Raw genomic sequence first — 24850 nt, 5'->3', positions numbered from 1 at the left:
ACGACTAAACAGGATCCAAGTACATGATCCTACTCCCTAACTCTCATCCTCCTCCTTTCTGGTTGTTTGGATTGATCTTGAGATGAGCGACACATGATGGCAATCACAGGTGACTCATTTAAGGTTGTGTTGATCTTTCATTCATAGAGCAAAATAAATGAAGCGGGAAAAACTGCAGTCATGGGAAATTTGCATTCAAACAGTTTGGGGAAAAAGACGAAGAGCTGAAGAAAGAGAAATAGGATACAAGAGAAACGAGAATACAGAAAACATATGACATATTAAACATATTAAAACCGAAGTCCATGGGAGTGAAAATAAAAAACGAGAGCTGAGTGAATCAGTCATAGATGACAATGTGAGAAAAATACCGCCACATATCACAAAGGTTATGTACAAAGTCCGACCAAGGAAAATCCTAAATGTGACGCATGGAATTTCTTACTACATATAAACAAATAAGGCCACTTAACCCAGCGATTAATCACATAAAAGTGATTTCATTCACAAAGCACAACTGTGGCCTTGTTAATTCTCTTATTGAAGAAAAACGCTGACACAGGAAGTCAGGTTTGCAATAGTAGCAGTTACATTTTAGTAGAGGAACCAGTGGCCATTTTGCTATTTGCATGGTTCCTCTCTAACCTCACGTTTATTTGGTTTCCATCCCAGAATAGTCATGTGAGATACCAGCCATCAAACTAATAGTGATGAAGATTCCTTCAAGCCTTAGTCACCATTCACTTTCATTGCATTTTTTTTCTCCCCATTCAATGAAATTGGGTTAACATTCTGCCTAAAACTTAATTTTGTGTTTCACTGAAGATAGAAAGTCATACAGGGTGAACTATCCCTTTAATTCCAGGTGTAAACAGGTTCAAAGAAAAAAACAACACTTTGGGAGTTGTTAATAACCCTCAGTTCCTCAAAAAGTCCAGATGCTTCAAACAATCTAGTGCAACCTCAAAACTCTCCTTATCAAATGTACAATCATGTGTGCACCATGAAATGCATATTAGCATTTAGTATATTTAGATCCATTTGGAGCCAGTCGTCCTGCAGTGCTGTTTTTGCCAGGTTTTCCTGGCTCTGCAGTGAATGGGGCACAGTGCTAGACCTACATCATTCCCACTCCTAAATTCCCTAATAATCTTAAAACCATTCTGGATTTAATTCTCAGCACTGCCCTTCCTGTCGCAATCTTCGCCAAATAAGATAGGGTAGAGCTTGGCAACTGAGCACTAATTGTAATATTTCTTTCACCGTTCCGCACAGTCTCGGGAGAGGGTAATCCTTCCTTGAAGCTGTGCTGGGCTGTGGGGGCCAAATTCTCTCACTGAGCTCCAGTGAATTTGTGAGGTCTGGTGATTTCAGTACTTCTGCCCCCTAGGGGAGGATGAACCATTTACATACACAAGGGGTAACTTGTGTAAAAAATCACTGACCCTACCTTGAGGGGCCAAATTCGGCCCAGATCTCTCTCTGTAGTTTGAGACCCCAGATTTAGACAATGACACACAAACAGACACTTAACAAGTTGAGTTCTTCTGTTCTGAAAGCTTGGAAGCTATTCTAAACACACTTTGACCCAAACAATATCTCATCCAAATCTCCAAACCAAGGACGATCCAGTTGTTGTGGTTCCAAAGAGAACAGAACTTAAAACATAAAGACTATTAAAAGCCAAATTCACAACATTCCAGATGTTGTGACAGTGAAGTCTATGATCTTGGCAGCGGCACACTAAATTAAATACTGTTGTTATTTAACATGAATGGAAAAGACATGAAACTGGCTTTTGTTTTTCTTTTCTATTTTCTTAACAGTACGTTTTATTTGTCCCCTTTTTGTCATAGACCTTGCCAAATATTTAAACTGTATTACCCTATAACAAAATCCAGGTAAGAAATGCATGGCTACGATGGTGCAAACCAGTGTAATTAGCGTTTAACAAAAACTAAAATGAAAACTAAATGACATTTCATTAACTGAAATAAAAATAAAAACCTTATTTGAAGAATTGAAACCATAACTCACAAAAACATCCACAAATTAATTTTAGTAATTTTGATATAAAGTATATATTACAATTTGAAACCATTATAAACCCGCATTATTTAACATGATTTAACACTAAACGACCCTGTGAATTTAAGTGTTAGAAATGTTTAAATTTTATTATTTATTTAACTCTAGTAGCTCTAAAATATTAAAACTAAAATAAAACAAAATATAATAAAAAAAAAAAAAAATAAAAAATTTAAAAAAAATGTCAAATTTAAAAAAAAAAAAGAAAATAAATAAAAATATATATATTACTCATGGAGTAAAAACGAATGAAAATTATACTAAATTTAAAGGACAAATTCAAAATAAAATAGAAATAAAAACTACATGAAAATTAAAAACTATTATAACCATGGTGCGAACTACTGGAAAAAGTGTTCTGAATGTTTATCACCAACTCATCTATCACAAACATAAGTACCCAGTCGAAACCCCGCTGGCCACCTGACATTCTTCTCGATGTTTCCTCCCTTCCTCCCATGACACGAGGACTAAATAAAAAACAACATCCAGTCAGCACGCTGCTTCAAAGCAACTAAAACACCCCCTTCTTTCTCTCCCTGCTGCCTGCTTGGATCATTTTCAAACACAGCAAAGCACACAATTTAATAAAAGATAGACGTTTAATCTCCTCCATTCCAGAACAAGAGCGGCACTGTGAAACTCAATCTCTGCTTAGTCTCAGCAGCTGGACACACAGAGCCACCACAGCTACAGCTAACGAACGGAATGCATTAAAGATAGAAGAAAAGATCGAAAAAAAAATAAGTGAAGGCGGCAGAGGCCTCGAAAAAAAAAAACTAAATAACAAACAGCCTTTTGCTTGTAAGTTATTGGCAAATCATACTACTGTGTAGGAAAATCCCAGCACAATTTTTTAATATTTAGGGGTCAACGAAGCAGCCAAGTACTTGAAACGGTATAAGGATTAGCGAGGGGTGTGTCTCGGTTGTGCAGGAATGCCTAGGAGCATGGGATAGATACAGTGGCCCGAGCAAAGAAGTGGAAATGTGACATGTGGCGTGACTCAGCACGTCATGGTTTCTCTGGACCGGCTCCTCTGCCAACCTGGAACACATGTGATAGTGGAATGGAGCGATCAGATACAGAGGCACAGAAAAGAGATGAGATTTCCACAGATGCTGTAGAGACAACAGAAAATGACTAAAAAGAAGCAATGGGTTACAGCTCATCGGTTTTGCTACGTAAAAAGGAAAGATCAGCTTATTTGGTCTTTAAATGGAGTCAAAAATGTTGCAATTACAAGATCCATGCACATGAATGGCCAAGTGAAGCCGTATTTACCAGGAAACTAGAAGCATGATACCTGAGTTGCAGAGCTGTGACATGGAAAGAGGTGTGTCTATGTTAAAAAATGGCAGAAAGCAAGAATGCAGAAAAAGGCAGTGGGTGATTTACCGGTTATTTCAATTTCAGTGTTACATTTCAGTAATATTAAGGTGAAGTATATGACTTGTAGTCAAATAATGTAAATCTAAAGACACCCTTCATATTATGCTTTATGCAAATAATTAGTTAGATACCATACATTAATAAACCATTTAGGTTGTATAAAACCACATCCACACTAATATGTTTTCGTTTAAAAAAAGCATTAATTGGGGCCTGGTTAGCTCAGCGAGTATTGATGCTGACTACCAAACCTGGAGTCGCGAGTTCGAATCAAGGCATGCTGAGAGACTCCAGCCAGGTCTCCTAAGCAACCAAATTGGCCCAGTTGCTAGGGAGGGTAGAGTCACATGGGGTAACCTCCTTGTGGTCGCTATAATGTGTGGTTCTCGCTCTCGGTGGGGCACGTGGTGAGTTGTGCATGGATGCCGCGGAGAATAGCGTGAAGCCTCCACACACGTTACGTCTCAACAGTAACCGCTCAAGCCACGTGATAAGATGCGTGGATTGACGGTCTCAGACGCGGAGGCAACTGAGATTCGTCCTCCGCCACCCGGATTGAGGCGAGTCACTACGCCACCACGAGGACTTAAGAGAGCATTGGGCATTCCAAATTGGGGAGAAAAAAAAAATCATTAATTAAGTTTATGCCTCTCATCAACTGGAAAGTCATTTTCACCAAAAACTGAGACTTTATAAAACGCTTTCTGGTAGGGTTGCAAGGTATACTGGTGCTACGGTAGTATCGTGATACTAAAGATCGGTTTGATCACGTCCCTGAGGCGTGCAATCAAACCGGTGTGTGTGCAATCTGTATTTGTGCTGCTGTTTACTAGGAGAGAGGGGCTGAAGCGGTTGTAATAATGAAACAGCGGCTCAAAACAGTTTTTTCAATTTTAAAATATCTTTATTTTTATGTGACCAGCATTCAAATAATCACACAAATAATGGAATAAAAGTTTAATGCTGTTGCTGTTTGAACTGGCTGTTTTGATGCAGCAAAGCTAGTATCTTTGAACCACTATGACAAACTGTGTTAAGAATTAACACACTATCGTGTGGTATCATGATACTTTAGCTGGTATTGTATCGTAAGATATGATTATGGTATCGTTACAACACTTCTCTTTGCTTCTACATATTTTTGAAGATGGTGACATTAGGAAATTCAGCTATGCTTATCCACTGATACAACATTAACAACAGAGATTTGTTGTCAATTTTGTTTCCAATTTGATGACAACTTGATGCGTGACAAGTTTAAATAATGACAGCTAAACTTGAAAGTAGGAGCTTCCCAGGTGCAGTTCAACAGACTCAAATGCTTCAAAATACAGAGTTCTCCAAGCTCATGTGGAATGTCTTGACTCCGGGTGAGCGACTTCACAAACGATGAGCTTAAAATGTGCACGCAGTTAGGCTTTTGACCTGAACTCACAGTCAACTTATTGAGAGAATGTCTATTAGCTTGCCTTACAGAGAAACTCTGACAAGGTTAATGAAGATTTCTGGCAAAGGTGCAAAGCATTACATTCTGTCTCATTAAGGGGATGTGGAATGGAAATGCTGAGCGACAGGCAGTATGATGAACAAGCTACGGAGGGCATCTCACAGTAAGACTACAAATGGAGGCATATATCAAACATGACAGACATATAGTTTTCCCCTCAGAGTTGGCTAAGCTTACATATCACTCTGTACCCTTTGCTGCTATGTTTTTGTTCTTTAAATGTGCGTGCCGCTCACGTGGGTCAAAGACAGCCCGATTTGGTCGACCGTCTTGTTCCCCTCTGCAGTCTATTCAGTAGTTTTCATCTCCATTTTACGTTAGAGCAACAGCTGGACAGCAGCAGGCCTTGATTCCTCTCCCACAGTCATGGAGGTGTGTTAATCTTGTACTTACCAGGCAAACTGAAGCAGGTTAGATTAAATTTGAGCTGTAGAATTCTGTCTAAAAGGGTTGTTCAAACTGAATATATCCTTGCGCTACAAAAAGCTTGAAGTATCACCAGGAACGCAGGTGTCTCAAGACGCAAAGTCATTTTTTACTTAACACGGCATATAACAAATGTGGTGCTCTTGCTCGAGACACTGAAAAAGCAGAGAGACGTGACGCAAAGGTCAATGATATCCGTCTAGCACGTTTACATAAGAAAACATTTGAAAAATAGTGCGGATGGACACAAAAACACGACTGAAATGAAATGGCATGAAATGGCATTCACTACCCATTTTACTTCTGTAATCTGACAAATGTCCTAATGAAACCACATATGCAATGAGAAAATCTTTAGGACAGGACTAACTGAATCGTGAAAAGTAGGCGTTACATACCAGAACAGTGCCAGATGGTTGGAGGGTTGAAAAATAAGAGCGCTTGGTGATGCCAAGTCATTTCAGAGGCATTGCAAGTTATTACAATTTGATGAACAATCATGCAGACAAATATGCTATTTCTATGGAATAATGAAAGTGCAAACAGTGGGACATGCTTGTATCTTACCTGGGCAATGTTTTTGTTGAGCAAGTAGACCCCATATTCGAACTGGAAACGCTCTCCTCTGGGGTATAGGGGGAACCTGTAAATAAGAGCAGCACAAAGATATCATGAGAAAAGTCCTCAGCGCTCACCTCTGAACTGTAACACATGGTTCCCGTATTAAACACAAAGCGAAGAAAAATGTTTTGGGGTCGTAATCAATTCATAACATTGTGCAGGACAACTTCACACAAAACAACGAACATGGCAGGTCATCAGTCAAACTGGACAAAGCAAACAGTGGAAAAAAGACCAAAGTCTGAGTCATAATGTTGTATTTGCAATTGAACATTGAGAGTCAGGACTCTTTCGATCTTTAAAGGCTATTTATGCCTTGTGAAGTTAGCCGAGCGATGATGATACTTCAAACTCTCAAAGGCAACGGGGCCTTTCTGATGCAAGACATTTCTGCAGATGTTGAGAGACCGCCTGTAGCTCTGCAGGTCTGGTTCTGATCTGCTTCTCAAATGCATGTCTGAAACACAATCTATTATCCATTAAAAATGGATCATTCCTGCCTGTTTCTTTCGGTCAGTTCTCCTAAAACCACAAGTATAATCATAATTGAGAAAAGGCCAAATAGCACACAATATCAATGTCGAGATCAGAGCAACGGATAATCAACTAACCGGTCAAGATGCACAACAGATGGACACACTGGACTATTATTGCAATTTTGAACAGTTCACATTGAAGCATTTACTCAGAATGGAAGACTTCAGAACACATCTGATTACAAAAAAATGTGATATGAGAGGTACATGCTTCTGACATGACTGGGTGTCTCTGATGTGGACAGCACTCATCTTTAGCTAATCAACTCATTTTGACAACATATTAAATCAACACATCGATATAAATTTTGATATCCAAAATCCAATATGCTCTCATTTAATATTGCTTGAGGGAACTCAGAGCGAACAACTCCAAGAACCGTTAAAGACTGTAGAAATGGTAGATCCATTCAGTTTAGTAGCAGTTAGTCTGACCACCTCATGCATATTCCACGCAAAAATGGCAAAAGCTGACAGAAAGGTCCAATTCTAATCTGAATGGCTGACTTTAAAGGAGTAAGGAAGCCTGAACTTCTGGGAGTCAGAGTCCACAGGCTTGTGGGTGAATCTCACGAAACCAATCAAGACGATATCTAGGTCATGTTTCCTAAATCAAAGAAATAAATGTTATATTTCTGTTTAAAAATGTAAGGTGAAAAAAGTAACTACATATTATTTATTTTCTAAAGCATTTATACAATACGGTAGTGTTTGTTGTACTGCCTTTAACTTAGGATGCCTTTTAGCTTCATATACTGCCACTTAGGGCTGGGGGAAAATGATTTTCTGATCAAATGCAATCTCAGCAATGAAAGACCAGTAATTTAAAAAGTTTTAAATTGCATTTCATTACTTTGTTCAATTTCTGAATGTTTACTTGAATACTTGATACTGCTGTTATAAACCTTTAACACTTTTCTTTTTTATTTGTATCTTTTTTCTATTGTTTTTATTAATTCTGTTGCTTGTAATTTGTTCCTTTGTTCTGGTCTTTGACTGTTTTCTTGTCTTGAATAATTTCTAGAGATCTTTAAACAATGTTTACTCAAAATAGTTCATTTTGATGTGGTATCGAGAAAAATGATGAGAATCATCAAACTGCTTTCATTTGTAAGTAAAATTAACAATAATAACTCAAATATACCAGAATTAATTGGAGTGTAATCAAATAAAATCAAAAACTGAATAGAAAGCTTGTGAAATGGAATCAATTTGGGAAATCTGTATCGATACCCAGCCCTACTGCCACTATTATCTGAATGAGACCAGTTTTCAAGATTTCAAGGTCTATTGTTGAGCATTAATAATTTCAGAAAAACAAAATGAATTGTGGTTGGTCAAGCAAAACTACATAAGATATTAAATCTTGTGTTCAGAGAAATTAACTAAATTTAGAGAAGCTTAAAAAAAGAAGAAAAAAAATCCAATGGAGTAAGAAAAATAAATGTAATTCAAAGGGAAAATTTTGTTTTTTCTTGTTTTATCCATCTCACTAAATTTTGTTAGATTACTCTGAAAACAAGACAAAATATCATAAGACAAATATCAAATGTTATTTTCTTTCAAGTACATGTATCTTGTTTTAGGAATGTTTAGATATGTTACTGGAAAACAAATAAGAAAATATTTTTTTGCAGTGTACCTTCCTAAGTGGGCAGTTTTTGGCCAGAATAGCTGCAAACCGAGACAAACTTCATTCAAATAGTCAAAAGTCTGCTATGCAAGACTAAGTAGCAGTGTGCAGATTTCATAAAGCTGGCCCCACATGCAGGCCGATTAAGAAGAACATGGTCAAAAAAAAAAAAAACACAAAAAAAAAAACAGCAGGAAAGTCCCTCTTAAATAGAGAGGATGGGAAAGAGGCTCAAAAACAAAGAGAAAGACAACACGCAAATATTCTGCATCCTCCATGAAGCTGCTCCCACTAACACCTGACATGACTATAGCCCCCCTAATTTCAGAGTACAAAATCAATGCCCTGTTATTAAGAGCTTATTGGGGGGGGGGGGTGGGAGAGAGGGAGGGAGGGAGAGAGAGAGAGAGAGAGAGAGAGAGAGAGAGAGAGAGAGAGAGAGAGAGAGGGCAGAAAAGCCTCAAGCTTAACCACCTGTGATCCACAAAAACATCACCACTTTAACCACAAAGCTCTCTTGACAGCGCTGTCAAGCTTGTTAAAACACTGTGTGTGTGTTTTCAAGACTACATCCATTTGGAATGCATTTATATGCCACTCTCACGCGTGACGTGTATTCACCTTATACTTTCACAAATCAGGAGGAGAGGTCACACACTGCAACGAGCCCAGGAGGTCACACACTTTAGACTATGGCAGTAGACACCATGAACATAAAGGTGTGAGTGATCTTCCGGAGGTTCATCTATAACCCAAGAGGCACCTGGAGCTTCTGCTTTTAATCGGAAGTGTAGAGACAGACCCTGCAATTCCCTCTACTTCCCGTCTTTACAATTCTGTCTCACTCTCAAAACACACACACACACACCCACACATACTTCCTGTTTGACCCGCAAGACCCAGGGGGGCATAACCTTGAAGCAGGTGCATACTTAAAACTCTAACTGGCCTGAATACACAGAAACACACACTATTTTAACATGCCATTCATGTCATTTTGAGTTTAAAGGAGCAGAGCAATGTACATTTGTTCATCTTTTTCCTCACCCAGAGAAAACAATATCCTCAAAAGCCACATTTAACCAAATTCCAGAGAAAACAACCACAGTAACCCGGCCAAAAATCACTCTCACACACACAAACAAACGCATGCGTGCACACACCATCACCTAACGGTGATTAATGAGCACTCTCGGGTGTGTGTGTGAGATCATACTGCTGCGACTCTGGTTCACAGAGCACCAGGAATTCCTCAAGGGAATGTCCAGTCAAATATATTATAACAGAGCAACAGGGGGCAGGAAGTGAGCGCGCGTGTGTGTGTGTGTGTGTAATCACTTGCACACATGTATGTATATATGTGAAAAAGTGTGTATGGACAGGCAGTGAGAAAGAGAAAGGAATAGTGAGGAAATGAGAATGGTTTTATCACTATTGTAAATGTGAGGGATTACGGTAGATCTGGAGAAGTGCTCACGGTCGCTCTCACATGGCAGGATAACACTCACGTTCACCCCACACCTTACAAAATCTCCCACAAAACAAGGCCCACCACAAATGGACATTCCCGTTTTTTTGTGTTTTTTTGTGTAGCCTTTTGACTATCATCATAAAGTCTGATCCACTTTGCAGCTTATTCAAGCCAAGAACCGCCCAATTAGACAGGAGGAGTCTGCCTGGACAACATTAAAGCAGAAAAGTTTTTATGTACTGTTTAAAGATGTTTTTTTCTAAAATAAATTATACCACAATAATAAGGCAGTGTGGAAGAAATTAATTCAAATAATGGCACAGCATTGTTGGTCTGAGACCGGTTATATAAAAAACACAGATTAAATTTGCAGATATTTTTGTGTCGACTTTGGAATCAGAATTTCTGTCTGTCCGAAAGTAATAAGTGTACACTCACCGAGCACTTTATTAGGAACACTATGGTCCTAATAAAGTGCCCAATGTGGTCTTCTGCTGTTGTAGCCCATCTGCCTCAAGGTTTGAAGTGTTGTGCATTCTGAGATGCTATTCTGCTCACTACAATTGTACAGAGTGGTTATCTGAGTTACTACAGCCTTTCTGTCAGCTCGAACCAGTCTTTCCATTCTCCGTTGACCTCTCTCGTCAACAAGGTGTTTACATCCGCAGAACTGCTGCTCACTCTATGTTTTTTGTTTTTGGCTTCATTTTGGCTAAACTCTAGAGACTGTTGTGCGTGAAAATCCCAGGAAATCAGCAGTTACAGAAATACTCAAACCAGCCTGTCTGGCACCAACAATGACACGGTCGAAATCACTAAGATCACATTTTTCCACTATTCTGATGGTTGATGTGAACATTAACTGAAGCTCCTGACACGTATCCGCATGATTTTATGCATTGCACTGCTTCCACACAATTGGCTGATTAGATAAATCGCATGAATAAGTAGGTGAACAGGTGTTCCTAATAAAGTGCTTGGTGAGTGTAGATTATATACTGTAGATTCTAGCTATCAGAATATAGAGTTTTACTTATGGATATCTAGTTAACTAGCTATTCATGCTAGTAAACTTACTGTCGCAGTTGTCGCTGCAATTATGCATTTGCAGTTCTAAACCATTAAGTAGCACAGAATCCAAATAAAATAGTAACTGGCAGTTCATTCAAACAACATTTTTAGTCTAAAAAACTAAAAAATACTTTTGCAAGATTTGAAACCACTGGCCTGGCAAACTCAAGTGCTCACTAGCACACTCCAATTTTGCATGCAATATGTATCAGTCAGACACAGAATGGACTTTGTGCGGTCTGTTGAGAAGCTGAGAATAAGCAGACACAAAAATGACTGTAACAGTATTAATTCAATAGTAATTTTTTGTGTGTGTGTTTGTTGCAAGTTTCATATTTAAATGTTATTTTTTGGCTACTTTTATTGATAGTGATAGTAGAGAGAGGAACGAGATCCTAACTGTCCCAAGATTATACTATATTTAGAAAGAAATTGATACTCTAAGGAATGTATGTAGAAATATGATGAAAACAGACAGCTCTTATCTCCTAATACTCTTGTCCCACCTCAATCTGTAGTAGAGCCTTTATTTCTCCAGTAAACGTTTTTGAAGGGGCAAACAACCACAAGTACACATTACAAGCATGTTTCCACAAGGGAATGTTACACGATAAAAAAGGGTGTACATAATTGAACATGACAGTACACATTCTTACTCTTTCTCTCTTTCTGACTGTTTCCGTCTTCTCTGCCTCTTTCTGCATGTTCCTGAGAAAGACTGCCTGCAATATCATCACATTAACTGTGTACATGTTCTACTAATGTTTCTTGTCTTATTCTTGAACAGAATGTCCATTGTTTCATAATTTTAAACCTAAAAACCTTCTCTTTGTGAAATGTTATGTTTGAAAAATGTGTTGTACTATGTTTCTAAAAACCCACTAAAAAAGGTCCTCTTAATCTGTGGCATCTGTGAGTTAGTTCAGATGCACAGCATAAATAACTAGCTTACAGTAAAAAAGTGTTCCCTTCCTGTTCTCTGGGACCATTTCTGGTCGTAATTAAACAGTCGGGGGGAAATGCACATTGCTCTCTTACACCAGCACGTAAAGAAACAAAGAAGAAAGTGCAAGTGACCCACACATCCCATTTAGGCACAACCACACACACACTTTGAAAGAGAAACCAAAAATGGCATAATAGTTACAGCTAGGGCTATCGGTGGAGCCTGGTCCATTAAAATAGTGTTGTGTGGCAGATGCTGTATGTAATCGTTTCTCTGATATTGAGAGTTACAGCTATGGCTGATTTATACAGCAAGTGCTGCCATTAGCTCTGACAGGTTGGAGGCAGGTGTTTGTGTAAAAGCAGCTGGGTTGATTTACGACTCCCTGCATTGAAACTGTACATTAAAACACTGTAGTTATGGGGAATTTTCTGTCTTCCTCTGCGTGCAACTGGAGAATGAATGATCAAAGTGCAGAGGTGGTAAGCTAACCAAAAGGTGTTTATGTGGGATGCTGTGTATAATATACACTGCGTGACACAACAGAAAAGAACAAGAAATAGCAAGAAAAGGACAAGCATGTTAATACTGTACATAAATACAGTCTGATCACGCAAGAGACAAGTTGATTGAGAAAGTATGCACCAGCAAGAAAAGGAAGGATGAAAAACAGAGTTAGGATGACATGGTTATGTACGTTTGGAGTATCAATTATAATCTGTAAACAGGCAGGCAGTACAAATGTGCCATGTGGCTTGCGGAGAGTATACATTAGCGCAGGTCATTCAGAGTAGCTGGGAGGATTTTCAACAGTTTCTGGACCTACGCACAATCCGCTCTGACCACCCACCGAACAGCAGACTGCTGCAGTAATTCCTCAACTCTCAAAGAAGCCCAGTCACTCTGATATACGAATGCAAAGAGCAAAACTTCGTAATGAAGATTGTACACCTCTTCCAGCCTGGAAAACTGTGTACGAATCCAGTTTTGAAAATCTCTGGCAAATGTAACTGAATCCCTAGAGAACACAAGAAAATATTTTCAACAATTAAGAACTTTGGAAGTGGCATGCTGGTGCCAAAATTTCAGAAAATAAACAGACCAATACAAATCTGAATACATACTGAAACTTTGTAATGAAGACAGCACACCTCTGCCAGCCTGGAAATTTCCACTTAAGCTATGAAATTATCTGAAAAATGTACCTGAACTACTAAAGGCCCGGGTATACTTAGTTTTTCTGCGTTCCAGATTGGACTGACCACGTTGCCTTTCTAAGTATACTCTTCCACGCGGACCGTGCTGATGTCGAACTTTGCGGCACGCATACTGTATGTGGAGCAACGCAGACAACCAAAGTATACTCAGGCCTTCAGATCTGAAGAACATATAATTATATTTTCTCAACAAATTTGTGTTTGAATTTTTGTTTTGTTCAGAATCAGATTACAGTGAGCATTTTCAGGAGATGCAAAGATATATGGCAACTTGCCCGTTGAATTTTCTGAAAATAAACTGACCAATCAAAATGTGAAATGCAAAGAATGAAACTACATTATGAAGTTCATCCACCTCTGCCAGCCTGGAAATTTCCAGCTGAAACTCTGAAATTCCCTGCAAAACCTGAAGACCTAAGAAAGATGTGAACAACAAAAGAACATCTATCCAACAATCAAAAACATTTGAAAGTTGCACTTTGGCAGCAACATTTTTAGAAAATTAACAGCCCAGTCAAAATCCGAATACAAAGAATGAAACTTCATAATAACAAATAAGAACTTTTGAAAGTGTTTTTGCACCGTAACTGTCTGAAAATAAACTGACACATCAAAATAATATATTTCAAATAAGGCTTTCCAACAACCACAAACCAGTATAGTCCATCAACTCAATGTATATAATTTTTAATGTGGCTTCTCAACATGTTTAAAGATGGAGCCAATTTGGACCTGAAGACATTAACAAGAGCTGACTGAAAACCATGGAAACACGGCATGATCTACACCACAATAAGAAAGTTTAGAGGACAGAGCTCAGAATCATATCCTGAGAAGCCCAGTGCAAAGATAGGGGGATGAAAAAAAAAAAAGGACAGGAAAGCCAGAGGAATGAGGTATTCAGCTGCTGGGTACAGCCTGGCTCCAGTCTTCTTTGTGATGAGCGGTTTTATCAGCTTTCAGACCTATCAAACTGACATTGCCAGACTTATAATTCATCCCTGAGGCCCAAATAAAAGACTGACGAGTCTTTCCACTGTCTTCAGATGATATCAGCTCTTGAAAAAGTCATTATGTTATGAATCAGACTGCTTAATTGCAAATGTGTTAGGGGAAATGTTTTTTGATGTGTCTGCATTTAGAATTTCTGAAGAAATGTATTTGGATAGAGAAGTATTGGGCTACGAACTGCTCAAAGATGGAAAAAATAAACCCTGTCTATCTGCCCTAAAAAGGAGGTATATGATGTGTGAGCCCAACTCAGATGATTGGCACAGTCCATCTTAACAGGCATCCCTGCTGAAAAATAAACAGTTTAAATCAGCCTAAGCTGGTCTTAGATGCTCAACTATCCTGGTCAAGCTGGACTATTTACTGGTTTTAGAGAGGTTTTGGACACTTTTCAGATGGTTAGGCTGGGAGACCAGCTGGTTGATCAACTTAACTGGCTGAGAACCAGCTGGGATATCAGCTAGACCAGCTGGGAACCATCTTAGCCAAGCTGGGAGACCAGCTAAACCAGCAAACCATCGCAGACTGGTTAACGCAAGGATGAACAAACGCTCCAAATCTCTTAAAAGTACTCATTTGAGGTCAAAAAAATCCTGTTTTTCTTTTCAAATCTGGGAGTCCAGGTTGACCTGTTTGGCATCCTGAACTCATGGAGCTACAGTATGTGTCGATTCCTACTTCCATTTTTACGCTTGTCATAAAGTCCTTCTGAAAAAGTAGACAGCGGCATAATACAGTTCACAATAAAACCCAGTCTGAGAGGGAGCCTTGGGTTTAACGGGCCAATCTCTGGGCTCCATCACCCAGAGTACATCTGGATCACATCTCCCAGACTCTCTGAGCTCTACGGCAATCAGGCGTGCAGCAATGGGCTAGAAGTGTAGAAATGTGGGTGCAATGTGTCGTTAGAGCCCACTGCATGTCAAGAATGCTTCTAGAGGGCCAAAGAAGATTCCAAAGAAATGTATGTTACAGAAAAACAATTGTGTTTATATGTGCATTGTTAGTGTTGCTTTAAGGAAAGAGGAGGGAATAATGGAGAGTGGATTAAATTGGCCAAAGCTTAGTTTTCCTGTGTAAAAAACATCCCTGCATCATTTGTCTACAAATGAGGCATTCCAGGTGTGGACTGTCTCACTAAGAAAAAATCTCAGAAACATGGAGGGGAAGGAAGTGTGAAAAGGGCAGGAAAAGAGAGCAATGGTTTACAGGTTGCAGTCCCAAGTAGGGGTGACCCTGGATTCAGAGAGTTACTGAGATTATATTATTGTCCCCCCTCCAGTTATTTAAGTAACTTTAGATGAAATTTTTGGCAAAATAACAAGTTAAAATAGAGGACAGAAAAGTTTTAATAAGAAGCAAAGAAGGTTGCTTGTCAAAAAAATATACTTTTACTACCGAATGGGGATTCAACAGATTTCATTTACGAGACTGGTGGGTCAATATTACAGTGAATTTTCAGGTTTAATGGAGGAGCCGTGTACAATTTAAGAAGTTTTAAAAGCAAGCAAATGCAGAAATGACTTCAAATGTGACTTTGGAAAGTGGCCTAACATTACAAGACATACAATTACAGTTAAAGAGACATTCAGTGCAAATTAGCCATATATGGGAGTAAAAATGACAACATAACATGGACTTCTGTTCATACTGTCTACATAGGCATACATTTGTTTGTTGTGTTTATGTTGTCTAATAATTAGGAACGGGATGGTATTATGAGACCAGCAAGAACCAATCACAGTATGCTAGCGTCATTGTTTCCTAAAGTATGTGTTACTAGAAGCCTCTCTTTCGAAACAGAGGAAAAGGCCATTCCAGTGTAGATGAGAGACATAGATGTGGCAAAATCAATGCCGAAAATGTATCAGTGTTGCCACAGTAGGTAATGAATTCTAGCAAGTATGCAAAATGACATCATTGCTGAATTGTAAAACCCTGAAGATAACATTATTCTTTCAGTAAGAGACAATTCATGTTCTTAATAGCATCTCTCCAACATCTCATTTATTATGGGCCAGTTAAGTCTAGTCCTACAGAGCAATGCCAACAGTGCTTTGGCTTTCTATGGCCCTCAGAACAGATTTTTGCCTATTAAATGTGTAACATTAAGATTACACTTGTCTGACAAATGACTAGTATTATCACATATAAAAAACTTTATATGTTCTGCCTATTCCTCACTTATCTTAATTCATAACCACCATCATGACAGTTTTATTATGGGCTGGGTAAAACTTGCCACGAGATGTATCATGTCCACAGTCACATCATTTTGGTCAGTGTATACAAATGCTGGGTGACCAGATGAAGCCCTAAACACAGTGAGGGAGGTGAGGTGAGAGGTTTTCCTGCTTATGGGCCACCTCAATGACACCTAGATGAAAGCTGGAAGCAGGATGAAGCTAAGATGTTGTAAAATGTTAAACAGATTGTGTGAACTGTTCAATCTATCTTCAGGCTGAAAATTTGCAAAATGTAATAATCCCACACTTTGGGTGTTAGCCAGTGGGAAGGCCAAAATCTCCAAAACTGTTTTCCAAGCTTACATTTCAATGTCAAATCAACAATAATATCAGTCCTTCTTGGTTTGGTGATCTTGCAATTGCAAGAATTTGTGCAAATTAGGGCTGGCAAATTAAAAGTGTTAATTTTGCGATAACAGTTGACTGTTTAACGCTTTACAAAAAATAAAAAAATAAAATTGTGCAATTAATGCCGTTTCTGTTTTTTTTCACTTTATGAAACTTCACTCTAGTTTTCCCAGACTTTCTATGACTAAAATTGGCATATATAAAATTTCCAGGAGGTATATGCTCGACTCGACTGCACATCCTAGCACAAAAACTTGTTGTGAGGAGAACTGCATGTTTATTCATTATGTGCAACACATGTCCGGGGCTTAATAAAAATGGGAGCGGATTTACTGTATGGAAAATGGAGACTTCACCCGCAAGCGGTGAGCCATGTGTGGGAAAGATACGGGCAAGCTGCCATATATCTTTGCATCTCCTGAAAATGCTCACTGTAATCTGATTCTGAACAAAACAAAAATGAAAGCGCGCAAGAGAGACTAAGCAGCAGCCAGAGAAAATAATAGTTTTGAGATTTTACATTTCAGCATTCAATTTGTTTTATATCTGTATGTATAGTGTCTAATAATACATCGGTAATGTATTACCTATCAATTTGCTTCATAAGACATTAACTGATCGACTAGAGTTGCGTGAATCACTTTTATCCTGCCTAAAAATGCCTTTTGGACCATCAAACAGCCAGCAGCCTGATGGCACCCATTTACATGCATTGTATGGACAAACTGAGCTGAAATCCGCTTATAAAAATCTTCACTTCGGTTCTGCCGAAGAAGGAAAGTCATACACATCTGGGACGGCTTAAAAGTAAGTAAATCATGAGAGGATTTTCATTTTTGGGTGAACTAACTCATTAAGTTTAATTTTCTAATAAAGCTCGATATAAATCGAATCTTCCCATTTGATCCTATTTTTTATTTTATTTTTAAAGTCCACTGGAAAACGACAGAAGATTTTGTCTAAATTTTATTTACAGCATGTCCACTGATTTTATGGCATGTAAACATATACTTGTATCAAAGATTTTTACCTGTAAAAATGTGTCTAATTAACTATCCACAAAGAAACATAAAAGATTTTAACATGTACATATATAGGTAACTAAAATAAATGATCACTAACCAATTTCTTGAAAATTCTTTGAGACAAAGTATAAAGTAAATAAATATATTTATGATTACTACATTTTAATGTTTGTTTTAATGTACCATGTACCACGAGGAGGTTACCCCATGTGACTCTACCCTCCCTAGCAACCGGGCCAATTTTGTTGCTAGGGAGACCTGGCTGGAGTTACTCAGCGTGCCCTGGATTCGAACTCGCGACTTCAGGGGTGGTAGTCAGCGTTAATACTCGCTGAGCTACCCAGGCCCCCAGGCAACTGGCTCTTTTAACATAAAGGCAGGAGTTCCTTTCCTACAGCCACTAATACCGCCATATGAGTGTTGTGATTTTATCTATTTATTATTCTACAAATGGCCAAGGGTCAGTCCAGAGAACACAGCAAAAAGGTGTCTCGAGACATGATTTAAAAAATAACTACTTTTAAAAACGTCTTTCCTGTGCAAGACACTGCACAACAAACAAAGACATCCGTCTATGTTTACATGGAAAAACAATAAATATTTTCTGTTTAAATTTTCTAATTCTACAACAGAAAAACAGCACATACTGTTTAGTGTGGGGAATTTTTTTTTTTTTTTTTTTTGTGAATGACCTCTAAGATACTTTGGATAAAAAACATATGTCAAATAGCTACTTACACAATTACTAGGGCTAAAAAATGACAAATTGATTCACTGTATCTGGCTGTAGACCATAAGCTTAACAGAAAAGCAGTACTGTAAGTTCAGTCACAGTAAGATACTGATGTATCTTCCCAAAGTTGAAGAGATTAATGGGCCAAGCAGATTTACAGATCGCTAACTTTAACTCAGAGAACACCCACTATACAAACCCAAGACCTCGCTATGACAGAGATACAGAAAGCATTAGACACCCAGAGATAGAACTGACAAATGAACGCGAGACCCAACGTGGCCAAGAGAGAGATAAAGATGATGATTTAAACCTTATTTGTCAAATGCAAAGCTTACACAATGTTAAACAATGACACTTAGGGGCTGATTACAGCTCATATTGCTGTAAGTTATGGTGTGTGGAGGTCACAGGGGCACGTAGGAGAGGGGATAATAGGATATGGTGCAGGTCTGGCTCATTCAGAGTTAATTACGAGGGCCACATAGGACCCTCTGTTCTCTTTCACCTCTTAACGCATACTTAAATAAGCTTTGGAGTCCTACTTCTGAAGGGCTGTACCTTCATCTTCTCAGTGGCACCTGATTCATCTGCAAACACACACATAAAGTGCCATTAAACAGCTGAGTAAGCAGCTGCTGCTGCTAATAACTGTGTGCTGGTCGCACCTCATACAAAACAAGTGTACATTCACAAACACACAAATGCACGCAGAGGCTGAGGGTCAGGAAGAGTGTGTCCTGATTGTAGTTTGACTTTCGTAACAGCGTGGTCTCCCGGGAGCCGCTGTGACTGGCAGAGTGGGATGTGGGCGGCCCAACGTACTGTCTGTGAACCTTGTAAAGGCTTGTGCATCACATGTACACAGTGGAATTACGGCCTATTGTGTTACATCCCTGTGGTTGAAAGCTCTACAGCATGATTGACGTTCTCAGTAGGTTGGGAGTTTTAACATGTTTGCAGAGTTGACATCATTGTTAAACACAACAGTTTTGTGGGGGACGTGCACTGTAGACATAACTGAAAAAGGGATTTGGTGTGTGAAATGTGTATGTGTGTGGGCAAGGCCTAATCTGAGCCAGCCGCAGCTAGGGATGTGCATTGTGGTCATTTTGACAGCACTCACAGATTTCTTGATGGATAAATCAGTTCCGTCTGCATTATTTTTTCATTGTTGATCTGTGTAGAAATGTGGGTAGTGCATTGCATCTCGCTGTATTTTCCAGCCTGATCTCATGAACATTACGTGAGCATGGCAACATTTTTGCAAAATGAAATTACATGCCTTATAACACGTTTGGCTGCAGTTTCCCAGTGAAATGTCCAGCGGGGGGTGACAAAAGCAAGTGAAATGCTGTCGTAATCAGACAAGGTTTTTAAGGTGAATATTAGATGGAGGTTTTAATGAGTAAAACATACCTCCCTAACCTAAAACTTTAACCTAAGCCTAACCAATAGTGATCTAAAGTCAAATGAGAGTTAGACAGAAAACAGACATCCTTACCCTTCACCAACACCTAAACCTATCTGATAGTGTCCAAAAACAAAATGCGATATGAAAAGCACATTTTCTGAATAATGCAACTGCATTATTTCTTGTCGCTTCTGTGACACTTACGTCTCATGTGTCAGCTTGCACTTTTTGAGTACAAAGTCCAACACTATATGAGGTGAGCTACCTCAGAAGCAAATCAAGTTGGAATAAGTGTGTGAATGTAGGTGAGTGTGTAATACAAGCATTAAATGTATAATTTTTTTAAATGATATGTTAAGTAAAAGTGCATCAACATAATTTCATAGCAGTGTGTGAGTAACAGTGTGAAAAATAAGTGCTTATAAAGTCATAATCAGCTGTTGTAGTCGTGATTTGTGTTAAAGTGAATAAAATATGCCGCTGTTGTAGCGCATCTAATGTTATTTCAACCAGGAAACTGTGGCGAAACGTAGAATTCGGCACGTAAAAGTCCGTTTGCAAAAATTTTGTTATAGTAACGTTCACTGGATTGGTATTTTTAGTGTCTTGCACAGTCCATGACACGTTTTTAAAAACAACATTTTAAGTGCATAAAGTTTAAAACATTACTACCAACAAATAAAAATGTCTCAAGTCCAAAATATTCAAGTCATGCAAAATATTGTGTTTACATGATCGATCATTTTCATTAGTCTTACCAAGTTCCAACTCTTTCTGATTAATGAATTTCCATGACTTTTATGACCTCTCCAGTCATTTATGATTTCTAGTTATGGATTTTAAAAAATGGAAATTGAACATTTTTAACATTTTGATTCAGACCAATTCAATGACAACTCATTCAGATCGATCTCTGAATCGGTTGAAACAATTCACTGAAAAGATTCAATTTAAACAAACAATTTACTCACAATTTAAAAAAAAAATATTTTAAAGCAGAGCATAACTAGAAAAATGCATATTCACCAGAGACATTTCCATAACTTTAAAGATTTTATTAAAGGAATAGTTTTTAGAAGATTTTTAAAAGAATATTTCAGCTCTTTAGGTCCATACAATGCAAGTGAATGGGTACCAACATTTTCAAGCTCAAAAAAGCACATAAAGGCAGCATAAAAGTAATCTATACGACTCCAGTGGTTAAATCCATGTCTTCAGAAGCGATATTTTAGGTGTGGATGAGAAACAGATCAATATTTTAAAAATATTTTTTACTATCAATCTCCACTTTCACTTTTACATTATTCTTCTTTTGTTTTTGCCAATTCACATTTTTCATGCATATCGCCACCTATTGGGCAGGGGGTGGAATTTATAGTAAAAAAAGGACTTAAATATTGATCTGGTTCTCATCCACACTTATCATATCACTTCTGAAGACATGTATTTAACCACTGAAGTCTTTTGGATTACTTTTATACTGCCTTTTTTGAGGTTGAAAATGTTGGTACCCATTCACTAGCATTGTATGGACCTACAGAGCTTATATATTCTTCTTAAAATCTTTGTTTGTGTTCTGCAGAAGAAAGAAAGGCATACACATCTGGGATGGCATGAGGGTGTGTAAATGATGAGAGAATTTTCATTTTTGGGTAAACTATCCCTTTAATTTCAATGACACTTCCAGGCCTGGAAAACACAATTTAAAAAATCCCTGATATTTACAGGTTTTCTTTGACTGTGGGAGCCTTGTTCTTGGCTTGTCAATTTTATTTTTTAATTCTATGCTCACAATGTGAAAATGACAACAGACACTGCTTTGTGATCTGGTAAACCAATTTAATGAACAATATCCCTTGAGTGATTCCAGTAGTCTACACATTAAATCTCTCTATTCTCTCCCAAAATCCTCACTCAGATCTCATAGTCTATTTTCATGAGGGAGCCTAAAACTCTAATTTCTCCCCTTTTTAATCCCTATTAGCATCCTTTACTGTAGGAATGTTTCTAAAGTAGGGAAGCACAACAGACCAGATACCTTAATTTTATCTGTCAAAATTATGAAGTATTTTAAATTATCTGTTTTTAATTATCTGTAAATGGTTCTAAAATAAATTACGTAATTTCAGTTAACGCAACCTCTGAGCCACACAAGCAAACACAGACCACAAGGGATGACTATCTACCATTATCCTGGCACAATTCAGGATTATTCTTTATCCCATTTACCCCCTCTTTCTGCCTCCCTCTCTCTTACTTCTCCATCTTCTTCCTCCTCATTTATAAGCTATTGAAATCAGCCATTAATCCTACATCAAAAGCGAAGAAAGTTATCTCGACCACTGTCATTCAAAAGGGGGCCCATCTGATTATAACAATCCAGTTTTATTGCGAGTTTCATTAAGGGGCTTTTCACCATGTGTGGAATGCAGGAATGTGATACCTCTCTGGGCATGTGCACTGCAGACATGTAATCGGCACAGCAGCAACCTCTTTTCTTGGACGACTCCTGCTTAGTTACAGCACCAAAACACAGAAAAACAATAATTTGAATAGGGTAGTCGGCGCTGTAATTGCAGTGCCCACACATTCTGGCATTAAAATGCCAGGGTCTGCAGACCCCACAGGCCAAGCCCGGAGAGTATACATGGTAACCACAGCATCACATGCATGCAAAAGGTTAATAAATTACAAGAACCTCACGTGCCGGGAAAGATCATACCCTGAGGATGCAATTTAACCTGAAACTATGAAGATTAAGGGGGAAGATTGCATTAATGGTGGGCCATACAAATGTGACGGTTCCTCGAGTTGTGTAAGAATCTAAAAAGATGATGCAATGCTACTCTGTCTACATTGTTTAAAAAAAAAAAAAAAAAAAAAAAAAAGGCCTATTTGCAACTTCAAGGTTTATTCAGGTGGATGCATAATAGAGATCAATGGGGAAACTGTTTAAAAACAGGCTTTGTGGATCAGGCTCAAAGAATGAAAACCTTAATACAAGCATCAATGCACTCATTACACTATTTCCAAATAACATCAATGCATCTGCAACTCAAAGGGCATTTACCAAAATATTTTCATTATAATCAAAGTAAAAAAAAATAAATAAATAAATAAAAAAATAAAAATATTACAAAGAAAAAATAATTACAGCCATGGCCTAGTGGTTAATGCATAATGCACGTTAAGCCGTGGTGCTCAAGCAGGCAATATAAGTTCGAGTCCAGTTCGTGATTTTACCCTAGTCTTGTTCCTAGCTCGTCTACTCATAGTTTAATTTCTCTCTCTACTATCACCATAAATAAAAGTGAAAAAAAGCCCAAAGAAAATATTTAAAAGGATGGTTCATGTTAGGCAGAATGTTAGTCACCGTTAACTTTTCTTGCATCTTTTTTCCATACAATGAAAGTTGAGACTGAGGCTGTCATTGCAACATTCTGCAGTATGTAGAACAACAATGAGGGTGAGTAAATGATGACAGAATTTCCATTTTCAGGTGAACTATTCCTCGGGTGCTCAGGCTGGTGACGCGAGACTGGTTCGCAATATTTTAAAAAAAAACTTTTAAAAAGAAAGCAAATAAAGTTTTTAAATGTACTCTCATTTTAAATGTACTCTTTGGCTTTGATGTGCTGCCACTTTGATAAAAGAAGTCAATTAGTATGAGCCATAAACGCAGTCCTATGCAAACTTAAGTAAAACCCATCATTATGGGTTTTGTGTTCTCGAGACCCTCTTTTTAGGCTATTTTTTATCTCCTATGCTGAAGCAAACATGGTAAATCTGCATGGGATGGGATGGGATGAAAAGATGAAAGAGTTAGAGAGGGATGGATGAAAGAGAGGTGAGGGGCTCAAGGGAGCACATGAAAGTTGGAACCCTGTGGTGTTTCAGTACCGTTTAATTCAAGAAGGGCCTTAAACCACCCCGAACACACATACTGAACCAGACAGGTGTACAAATTACACACGCATACACTACAGATGCAAACAGACAGGTATTTTCTGCATTGTGAGAAGAGCCTCTTTAGAGTGTAATGAAAAAGATGAATTAACGTATACTAATATTATACTGTCTAGATATTTCTTACTGCCGAGCCGAAATAACAGTTTTTTCCCCCTGTGATTTAGATATATAATTAAATCTGGCACAACCAAACATTGAGCTATAAAGCACAAAAAAAAAAAGAAAAAAAGAAAAGAATATTTTTTTTCTTACTCTCTTTCCTTCTCAGAGAGTTTGTCTGTGATGGTGTCTTTGATAGAGGAGCGGGAACCCTTGTGGATGACCGGATACCTGAGTGGAATCTGCAGGAAGCACGATATCATCAGCACCAAGTGTGCCGTGTAACCCAGAGCCACCGCCACACTCCCATCATCCTTTGCTGCAGCAGAGAGAGAAAAACACAGAAAGAGACTTATTTGTAGAACAAATGACGAATTAAGAGGAAACTGCACTCCAGGTAAAACTAAAATAAGCCAGTAAACTTGTAAATCTTATAATAACATGTACAGATCATATTTAAACCCAGTCAAAATTAAAAAAAATATACTATAATACCGACATTTTATGATAGATAGATAGATAGATAGATATTAAAATTCTGCATAATATTTGGCACCTGCCAAATATTGTGTACTCCGAGATGATATTCTTCTTGCCACAATTGTACAGAGCAGGGTTGCCAGACGGGCTGGTTTGAGTATTTCTGTAACTGCTGATCTCCTGGGATTTTCACACACAACAGTCTCTAGAATTTACTCCGAATGGTGCCAAAAACAAAAACATCCAGTGAGCGGCAGTTCTGTGGACGGAAAAGCCTTGTTGATGAGAGAGGTCAACAGAGAATGGCCAGACCGGTTCGAACTGACAAAGTCTATGGTAACTCAGATAACCGCTCTGTACAATTGTGGTGAGAAGAATATCATCTCAGAATGCTATTCTGAGATGCGGGTTGGAGCTGTTTTGGCGGCACGAGGGGGACCAACACAATATTAGGCAGGTGGTTTTAATGTTGAGGCTGATCGGTGTATATACTGTATATATATATATATACACACATACGCACACACACACACACACACACACACACACACGCACACACACACACAGTACTGTGCAAAAGTTTTAGGCACTTGTGAAAAACTTCCAAGTGAGGATTT

At 38.3% G+C, this 24850-nt stretch overlaps 1 protein-coding gene across 7 annotated transcripts in view; it reads right to left on the bottom strand.

Annotated features, from left to right (window-relative positions):
• Window positions 1-24850, bottom strand: part of uvrag (UV radiation resistance associated gene) — a 142492-nt gene that overhangs the window by 52281 nt on the left and 65361 nt on the right. For all 7 annotated transcript variants that reach the window (XR_007895807.1, XR_007895808.1, XR_007895809.1 and 4 more), the window contains exons 12-13: window positions 23907-24072; window positions 5981-6056 (exon numbers count right to left, since the gene is read on the bottom strand). Coding sequence is in view for 4 of the 7 variants with exons in the window: in XM_051684415.1 (XP_051540375.1) it covers window positions 5981-6056; window positions 23907-24072 (242 nt within the window). In the remaining 3 variants the exon portion in view is untranslated. The remainder of the gene's footprint in view (window positions 1-5980; window positions 6057-23906; window positions 24073-24850) is intronic.

This window comes from Myxocyprinus asiaticus, chromosome 42, assembly GCF_019703515.2.
Source record: "Myxocyprinus asiaticus isolate MX2 ecotype Aquarium Trade chromosome 42, UBuf_Myxa_2, whole genome shotgun sequence".
Taxonomy (NCBI): domain Eukaryota; kingdom Metazoa; phylum Chordata; class Actinopteri; order Cypriniformes; family Catostomidae; genus Myxocyprinus; species Myxocyprinus asiaticus.
This window is presented reverse-complemented; position numbering and strand designations above follow the sequence as displayed.